At 46.3% G+C, this 10,098-nt stretch overlaps 1 protein-coding gene across 1 annotated transcript; it reads right to left on the bottom strand.

Moving 5' to 3' along the window:
• Positions 1-6,397: 6,397 nt before the first annotated feature.
• Igfl4 (IGF like family member 4) lies at positions 6,398-7,722 on the bottom strand. The gene is made up of 5 exons (XM_031384114.1): positions 7,712-7,722; positions 7,360-7,478; positions 6,957-7,001; positions 6,612-6,862; positions 6,398-6,421 (listed from the first exon to the last, which is right to left on the bottom strand). The coding sequence occupies exons 1-5, from the start codon at positions 7,720-7,722 to the stop codon at positions 6,398-6,400; spliced, it is 450 nt and encodes a 149-aa protein (XP_031239974.1).
• Positions 7,723-10,098: the final 2,376 nt, after the last annotated feature.

Genomic DNA, 10,098 nt, shown 5'->3' with positions numbered 1-10,098 from the left:
TGAAACAGTTTAATGACCCGTTGTTTGATCTTCGGGTTTAGCTATGTTGCTGCCAGGAGTGAGGTGAGCCCTGGGAACTAAACTCACCCCCCTCTGGTGCTGAGCAGCCCCTGTCCAGCCTGGTCTTAAGCATTTTAAAGCAGAACAGTTAAGTAAAAGTAATTATAGCAAGAAGAGATGCAGTTTGTATACTTCCTTAGTAGTTTAGAATCTGCAGGCTGAGGGTGGTGAGGCATGCTTTTTATCCCAGCACTTTAATTCCAGTCAGAGGCAGGCGGATCTCTGTGAGTTGGATGCCAGCCTGGACACCCTACAGAGTTCCACTGACTCACAGTGCTTTGTAAGAGCCCACAGTCTAGGCAACTCATCATTGTGGGTGGAAACTCGCTCATTCCACCAGATGGCATTACTCCAGTTAGAATGGCTCTGCTCTCAGCCCCTCAGCACCTCCTCCTTTCATAAGCTTCTCCTTTCAACATTCTTCAATGTTGGCCACTCCAACATGGAGAAATTAAGATTCCATTACACAAATGTCCATGGAACAGGGAACACACACACAAAAATCATAGTGATGGTTGAAAATAGCATTATCAATCCATATCAGATTCTGTGTGACCTACAAATCCATTGCCTAAAATGATCTAGACAAAACTGGATCTGATAGAGAGTGGCTTCAGTGGTAAGGAGTATCCTTTCCCCCAGAGAGGGAGAGCAGGAGGGAGACAAGTGTGTAGAGGGACAGAGGAATGGGAAGGAATACCACGTGGTAATCCAGGGATGTGAAGGTGGGTCTCAGCGGAGACTTTTGGGGATGCACAACTATACTGTACCTCATCCCTTCTCCCCCTGTCTGGACTGGAATATGAACCCCAACTGGGCACTGACACTAGAAATGAGAGAGGATGTGCCATCAGGATTTGGGCCTGGGACCCTAGATTGTGCAACTCTGATTTGGGGAATCCTAGGACTCCAGGCAGCAGTGCTGGGAAGATAGCCTGATGCTGCTGACAGATACCAAAACGAGCCTCGTAACGGGTAGAATGATGTCGTTTCACATTGCCCCAAGAGTGGTGTATCTGGTTCCCTCATCCAGGTGCTAGCTGATGCAGTCCTAAGCCAGTGTCTGGAAGAGACATATCTGGGGCATAGTTTTGTGTAGTGTGTACTCAGACGCTGGTTTTGATGCCCAGACAATCTGGTTACAGTTCAGATGGTATCAATGTTATGTAAAAATTGTTTTCCATCACCTATGGTTGGTTGACAAAGAGCTGATCAAGCCAATTAACTGGCCACAAGACAACAGGGCAAGACTTCCCATCCCAGTCACAGGGTCCCAAGAAACCAGGAGAGAGGAGGAGAAGAGGCGAAGAGACCATGTGCTTGGACCAGGAGGACTCACCTTGAGGTCTCAGTGAAAGAGCAGCCGTGAAGACAAACATGGGCCAGGGCAAGCCAGGACAAGACCAAATGACAGGCATTCAGCTGGGTGTTAGAGCCTACTTGGGTTATAGAAGCTCAGAACTGATACTGTGTTATGCTTGCTGATGGGAGCCTGGCATGGCTGTCCTCAGAGAGGCTCCATGTAGCAGCTGATGGAAGCGGATGCAGAGATCCACAGCTAACCATTGTACAGATCTTGGGGAGTCTTGTGGGAGAGTTGGGAGAAAGACTGAGGGACCCAAAGAGGATAGGAACTCCACAGGAAGACCAACAGAGTCAACTTACGTGGACCCTTAGTGGCTCTCAGAGACTGAACCGCCAACCAAAGAGTGAGCATGGGCTGCACCTAGGACCCTTCCACATATGTAGCAGTTGTGCGGTTTGGTCTTCATATGGGTTCCCCAACAACTGGAGTCAGGACTGTCTCTGAATCTGTTGCCTGTCTGTGGATCCCATTCCCCTAACTGGGCTGCTTTGTCTGGCCTCAGTACTAGAGGATGTGCCTAGTTTTGCAGTGAATTGATATGTCAGGGTGGGGTAATACCCAGGAGGAGAAGGGGAATGGGGAGCGGAGGTAAGAACTGTGTGAAGGGAGGGCTGGGCAGAGAGGAGGAGCTGATATTGGGATATGAAGTGAATAAATAAATTAATGAAAAAAAGAATAATAGCTCAGCATCTGCCCCGCTTAGCACTTGCAACTTGTTAATGAAAGCACCAAGTCTCTGTGTCTTTCATTTGGGAGCTAAAATGGACCAGAGTGGGAGTAGAAATACCCTGCAGTTGGAGCAAAAAGGGCGTGTGAATCCCCACAGAAATTTCTTTTACCAAAGTCTCAGGTTTCTCACAGGAGAATACTAACTAGTCAGCACTGTTCAGATGAGAACCTGAGGTCCGCTTGCCAGACTGGCCCGTCTCTCCTGCAGAGAGATTTATTGTTTTCAACAACTTAATGATGACTGTAAGTGGAAATTCAGAAGGCATACAGTGGCTGTCATGTCCTGCAGTTTTGAAGTTATTTTTTTTTAATTAATTTTTTTTTTTTGAGGCAGGGTCTCTATATATAGTCCTGGCTGTCCTGGAATTCACTATGTAGGCCAGGCTAGCCTCAAACTCACAGTGATCTACCTGTCAATGCCTTCCAAGTGCTGGAATTAAATGCTTGCCTCATTACACCCAGCCCTTTAAAATTATTTTAAAGTCAGCATGCAAAGGGACAGCTTTCATTATGGTATTTCCACACATTTATCACTATATATCATTCTTTTTTTTCCTTGTCCCATTGCCCTCCTCTGTCTCTCCCACCCCAACCCTTGTTCCTTCCTTTCTGTCATGACATCCTTCCATCTTTTTTCATGGCACATAAATCATTACAGTCCTCATCAGGCCAATGGTTCTCAGCTTTCCTAATGCTGCGACCCTTTAATACAGTTCCTTGTGTTGTGGTGATCCCCTCCATAACTTCATTTTTGTTGCTACTTCATAACTGTAATTTTGCTATTGTTATGAATCACAAAGCAAATATCTGTGTTTTCCAATGGTCTTTGGTGATCTCTGTGGAAGGGTCGGTTGACCCCCAGAGGGGGTCACAACCTACATGTTGAGAACTGCTACCTTAGACATTAGATCTTTCCCTCCTCTCTGATGATCCTGCTTTTACTTTCACCGCATACATGTGCATTTACACACACACACACACACACACACTGCACATAAATTTATATCTAGATGTCTTGAGAGGAAGTAGAGTTTCATCATTCTGAGCTGGATTATCTCTCTCTTTCTCTTCTCTTGCTGTGTGTGTGTGTGTGTGTATGTGTGTGTGTGTGTGTTTGTGTGTATGTGTGTGATATAATGGCTCCAGACCTTTCAAGAACATGGGTGTGCTACAGGGTACTAATAAAGTATTTGACTGCTTATAATCCAAATTTTTTTTTTTTGCATCTTCCAGCAATGGCTGACATATTCACCGTAAGCCATGTTCTCCAGCCATGTCACACACACTGAGCACAGATGTGTACCTGAGGTTCTTTGCAAGCACATAAACATGAAACTACCCCAGTTATCTGGATATCACATTCCTTGCCACATTGGAAAACATGCCTATTGCTCTTGTTGTGTGTTCCCTATTCACCAGTGTGCATGTGTGTGTGCCCATACACATGTGGAGACCACAGGCAACTTTGGGTGATTTTCATTGCCTTTGACCTAATATTATCTTCCATGTAACTTAAAGGTCTTTATTTTGCCAGTATGGCTGGGAGCGACACCTCCAGGCTCTGTTGGCCCCTGCTCTATCCTGGCACTGGGGTTGCAGTCTCTCACAACCATCCTAAAGTCTGCATGGATGATGGGGGATCCAAGCCTAGGTCCTCTGCTTGTGCAGCAAGCATCTTTCCTTCTGAGCCACGTTCTCAGCACCAAGATGCCCACAGTTCTTCAGTGTAGAGCCAAACTTGCCATTACTATGGCCACCTCCAGTGTTACCTTCTGCTGCAGCATTTGGGTGTTCTATGCAATTTTCTTCAGTTTCAGTTTCACAAGCACCCCAATTTTCTCTGCATACTTTTTCTGACATCCTTACTTCTAAGTCTTCTGAAGACACACAGGATTCCTGTGCTAAAGTCATTTCAAACTGACTGGCCACCTCTCTATCCCTGCCACGGATGGCTTTTGAGGCAAAGTGCTCTGATCAATGTTGTTATAGGAGTTTGCATGACATCCTGACCAGGCAGGGGTAGTCCACACCATCACTACACTCTCAATAGGTCACAACCAAGAACAGGTTAGACCAGTGACAGGTTGCCCTCAAAGGTCTTTCCCTCTTTGTCCAGGCTTCTGTGAGGACAGAGGGCACAGCCTCCTCTAATGGAATTGTGAGAGGAGAGGATGGCTCCCCCGAGTAAGACTGAAAGCTCACAGTGTGGTATAAATTTCTTTTGTGCCATCCAGGTCATGATGGAATGAACACTCTTTCTGTGATTGCAGCCAATAGCTAATAATTGTAGGCATAGTTGGCTCTGAGCCGCAGGCAGTGCCCTCTCTCCCTGCAGGTGGCCGATGCTGCTGATATCCTTGAATCCTGTCCTGTGTTGGAGTGTAGTAAAATGGAGAGCAGCACGGATTTCTGATGTAAAGAAACGTGCCAGCATGTGTGGGTAGAAAGGCAGTATGTGTCTCATCTCATCCACTAAGCCTTGGGCACAAGGTCACCCAGCGATTCCTCCTTCTTCCCCACCCCCATCATCTCACAGTTTGAGAGAATTCTCTGTGCCATGCTATCGAGCATGCGTGCTGTCTCTCCTGCACAGACAGGTAGTAAACTTAGGTGGCCCCTGAGGGAAGGAAACTCTAGATGCGGTACTGATGATGTCACAGAACAGAGTACCTACTCAAGGAATAGCCATTGCTTTTATTTCTTTCCCATGGCGTTTGCCTGGTTGAAGCAGCTGAACCCCAGGCTCCCTGCATGACAGAGACTGGGGGTATACTGGAAGAGTGGAGGCAATCGAAAAGCAAAAGCCCGACCAAGGAGGCAATGGCTCTAGTTCCTCACTGAGGTACAGAAGCCAGAGTGGATAGATTGGAAGATTGTTAGGGATTCAGGAAGACTGCTGTGAGGCCATGACGTATAGACATGTTAGGGAAACTAAACACATGAGAGCACAATGATATGGGCCCAAGCCCTAGATGAAGAGCTACAATCAACTGATGACAGATGCTGGGAGGTGGAGAATTTGCCTTTTCAAGAGATGTGTCCCCCAACTGGCTATTCAGTACCAGGTGGTCAGCCCTGGAGACATGCAAGCAACACTAAATACACTGAGAAGGTTGTATTTATATATTAATCTGTTTGTATACGTGCATGTATACAAAGACAGGGGAATACTGGTCATGGACAGGTTTAAGAAGGAAAGAGGTGGTGAGATAAAGAAAATGAGGGGACAGAATTGAGGGTAAGGAGGTATGGAAAAGCCATATGGCAAATCCACTAAAAGCTTTCCCTCTCATAGCATCTATCCGTTGACAATATCTTCTTAGCTATGGGTGGGACTTCATGCCGACCCTCTCCGTGTTGGGATTTTGTCTGCCTCCAGCTTGTGCCGATCTTGTGCATCTATCTGCCTCAACTGCTGTGAATTCATGCTTGCAAGTGCCCGGAAAAAGACTGTTTCCAGCTAGTCACCCACTGGGGAAGGGGTGATGGATCTAGAAGGTGTTACATGAGGCATCTTCCCCTAGGCTCTGGGAACATTGCAGAAGAGGAGATGGAAAGATTGTAAGAGCTGAAAGGTACAATGAAGAAGTATTGTAAATACCATCTTCTGTGTAAGACACAGCCACTGTAAGCAGGAAAGTGCAACTCTGGTTGAGCCAAGCTGGGTTTGCACAAGAATGCCAGGAAAGGATGGAGGAGGGGCTGAGGGAGCTCTGTCTTTCACTTCTGAATTGCTTCCTTTGGATAGACTTGGAGGAAGATGGCTTCAGTGCCTTCAGCTGTGTGCCGTTGGTGACCCCATCAGGCTACAGTGAATGTCACACTTCAGTGTCACACAGATGCCTCAGAATGCTAGAAACAGACCAACAGGGGATGGGGGAGGACAAAAATGCATTGTAAACTTTGTTCTTCCTATGGGATTGCCAAGAAGGGAGGTGTGGGGGGGTGAGCTGGGGGTGAGGGGGGCTGAGGGGGTGGGGAGCACCCTCTCATAGGCAAAGGGGAGGAGGATGGGGTGAAGAAGTCTTGGAGAGGGGACTGGGAAGGGGAGCAACATTTACATTGGAATGTAAATAAATGAAACAGTAAAGAAAGAATGCATTCTATATACACATCTGTGAAACCATCAAAGATATCACTTAATAATAATAGTGAAAAACACTGTCCAAATGACTTATTACAAAATATCAGGCTTGGAGATGACTTGAAACTCTGCTCTCCAAGGTGGTGTAGAGGGAGTCATTATCTGTCTGAGAGCTGAGACTCCTGCAGAGAGAGAGACATGAGGAGTTACAGGGTGGGAGACAGAGACACGTGGAGTGTCTTATATCTAGCTACCCAGATATGGGAAGGTGGGGCCTCAGCAGAAACTGCACTCATGGGGGTGGGGCTCAGACACCCATGCTCTGTCCTTGCCTTTTCTTCCCCCCACCTGGACATGTAAAAGAAAACTCACCTTGGCCCTGATTGTGCTGGTGGGGGAGGTTCTGCAGTTGGGCTTCATGCCTGGAACTTTGAATCTAAGGACACCCTGATTCTGGGACTCCAGGCAGCAATGCTGGAAACAGGGCCAGTAGATACAGTGAGGGCTACAGAGGCTTGTGCTGTTCAGGGGCAGGATGGTGTTATTGTTACAGCACTCCATCAAGGGGTTATATATCTGGTCTCCACGTCTGGGTGCTGGCTGGCAAAGGAATAGACCAGTATCTGGGAAGAGTGACAACTGGATGACCTACAACGGGCCAGCTTAGGCCCCCATCCACAGTCATCCTCTCCCTCCCCAGTGTGTGGTCCTTCTCACCTGTGGCTCCTGCTGAGTGTAGGAGGGCAGAAACCAGGGCTGCACCTGAGACAGAAAGAAGGATGTGTACGACACAGCCAGGATGGAGGCCACAAGATGGTGTCACTGAGTCATTTGAGGTGGACAGCCCATGGTAGGTTTGAGACTGATCCTGGGTAATGGTGCAGATCAGGGAAGTCCTGGGAGGAAATGCAGGGAGGGCTCCTGGAAGAGGATGATTTTAAAAGTCACAGTCACAGGGCTTGCAACCCGGTTGGGAGGTCAGCAAAGGATGCTTGGCAGGGGTTGGGGTACAGGTGTGGGGGGGCTGAGGACAGAACCAGTAAGAAAGACATGAGTTTGAGGTTGAGAGGTAAAGAATGATTGCCATAACATCTGTTTCCTTGGGCTACTGTCTCCTTACCTAAGATCCCAGTCACCACAGCCTGTTTCCGCTGCAGCACTGTAGGAGGCGGGGCAGGAACTGGAGCCACAGGAGTAAAGATTCTGGGACCTTCAGCTGTTACTGATACAAATGATCTCCTAGGGGTGGGTCAGGAAGGGTAACAGAGTTTGGTGGGAAAACTACAACAACTCCAGGGACCTGCTCTAACATCTGTCTCAACATGAAGATTCTGTAGTACATCTTTTGGAAAGCAAGAGAGAAAAGTCCTATTGGAATAAATGTCCGTTCCTTGTGTGCAGTCTGCCAGCCAAAACACTTGGCAGTTTCTAGGCTTCTCATATGCCACACCTTGGAAGTCTTAAGGGCTCACCTTGCCCTCATGTCCACTCAACCTAAATTCTGTAGTTTAAAATTCTTCAGTTATTTAGTGCAGATTATGAAGTTGGAATTTGATCCAGAAGAGGAGGGGCTTTAGGATCTGTGCTAGTGAGAATAAAAAAGGAGAATAGGATTTTAGGAAAGACCCCTGGGCCTCACAGAATAAAGACAGAGTTTTTGTTGGCTTGCTGGTTTGCTTGCAGGGTTCCTTGTGCAAAGAAACACTTTATAATGCGTTGTACTGTTGTTTTATCATCTCCATCTTGATTGAGTCTGATGGAATTTTAGTTTTGATCTTAATAGTGTAGAATTGTTCCTCTTTGTCTCACTTGGTTGGAATCAGCTCCTGCAAGCTGCCCCCTGTTCACATGCATATATTAATAAAGAAGTAAATAAATAGAATTCAAATGTTTCAAGTAGCCAAAAGGACTTTGTTGGGCACCTGCACTTGTGTGCATATAGACTTGCCCACACATACACAAAATTTAATAATGAAAATAGCCAAGAGAGTCAATTTTCCCAGGAATGTCAGAAAAAAATGGCAGTGGGCAGATCACAAAAATAGTTGGAGGGTTCCTTTTGACTACCACGCGTCGAACTTATACTGACAGGTGGGTTTGACGGTCAGGTGAAGTCAGGTAAACGCCACTTCAGATTCCCCAGAAAGAAGTGAAACTCTCCCAATAAAAGATTTCTGTTTTCAGTTCTGAGGGGCTGAGGGATTGGAACATTGTCTCCTGCATTCTGGGAAGTGGCAGCACCTTCTACAGAAGGATGCCTGTCTGTAGAGTGCTCAGTGACGACAAGTCGGGATATCAGTTCACACACCAAGCACACAGGCGAGTAGCGGGTGGACTGTTTCCCCTAGACACCAGCTTTGGAACATACCCACCCACGGTTAGAACTCTAGGTTATTTCTGTTTAGGTAACACAAACTGAGGGCTCTTTGGAGGTACTTTTGCTCCTGCCTGTTTCTTGGGTGTGTCTTATCTAAGCCTGTTCTTTTAAAACTTCAAGTACAAAACATATCTTCAATTTACTGAGTAGTTCATCCACACTAGTGTGTGTTAGCATTTTGTCTATGCTCTGCTCCACTGCCCACTGTCAGTCACTGCCTAGGTCTCTGGTCGAAATTCTCCAGCTTCAACAGGGATCTGACCATGCTCTTGCCAGGCTCTGCACCGTGCCATAGCCTCCTCACCTCTCCTGTCCAAAGCCCAGAGCTGGCACAGCATGGTGCTCCCACACCCCTGGCCTGCTCCCATGGCCTGAGTGCTCAGTTTGTGTCACAGGCCTGATCCTGCCCAGACATACTTTCTGTCACCATGGGCTCATGGCACAGCTGTTAGCTCTCTGATTCTTTCCATTCTGGTCCACAGCAACTCTAAGCCAAGTGTTTCTTTGCTAATGTAAAATGTGTTTTTTAAAAGACTATACAACCTGTCAAAGTTACTTAACAATTAAGATGTTTGTTCCTATCCTGCATTTTGGTAAATGATTTTTACTTTTGTCACTAAATTACAGTGTACTATACTTACTATATACATTCTCAAACAACTGATTTAACAAACACAAGTTGTCTAACTCAGACATGACCAATAGGTATAGCTGTCAACCTTGTCAGAAGTTTATATATACATATATATAAACTTATGACAGACAGAGATTTGCAAAGCCTAACAGTGTACCCCATAAGGTCTCAGAAGATATGGACACAGCTACAAGAGATTGCCTAGACTGTGGTATGAAAACCACTGAAAAGCTCTGCCATTGTCCTGCCTGGGCTTGGTCTACACTGTGGAAAAAAAATTAGAGAGTCAAATGCCTCAGTCAAGGTGAGTTATTTCTCATTTCACATGTTATCTGATCCACAGAAAAAAAGCCCTGAGTCTTCTGGGCTTGAAAGCCAGACTGACTCCGCCCAAGTTACCACAGAGACCACAGGAACCTGTTTGAACGATAGAGGAACTCTGTGATTTTTTTTTCTTTTTTTTCTTTTTTAAATGTTTATTGCATTATGATGAGAAAAGTTACATGATTTCTTTTTTTTTTGATATTTTCTTTATTTACATGTAAATTTCTCCATTCCCAGTTTCCCCTCCAAAAAACAAAGAAACTAACAAAAGCAACAAAAACAAACCCCTGTTGCCTCCCCCTTCCCCATGCCTGCCACCCCGCCCTCTCCCACTTTCTGGCCCTGGCATTCCCCTACACTGGGGCACAGAACCTTCACAGGGCCGAGATCCTATCCTCCTATTGATGATCGAATTTGCAATCCTCTACTATACACATGCTGCCAGAACGATCAGAGCCCTCCATGTGCAGTCCTTGGTTGGTGGTTGAGACCTTGGGAGCTCTGAGGGTACTACTTAGTTCATA

Source organism: Mastomys coucha, unplaced genomic scaffold (genome assembly GCF_008632895.1).
Source record: "Mastomys coucha isolate ucsf_1 unplaced genomic scaffold, UCSF_Mcou_1 pScaffold21, whole genome shotgun sequence".
Taxonomy (NCBI): domain Eukaryota; kingdom Metazoa; phylum Chordata; class Mammalia; order Rodentia; family Muridae; genus Mastomys; species Mastomys coucha.
This window is presented reverse-complemented; position numbering and strand designations above follow the sequence as displayed.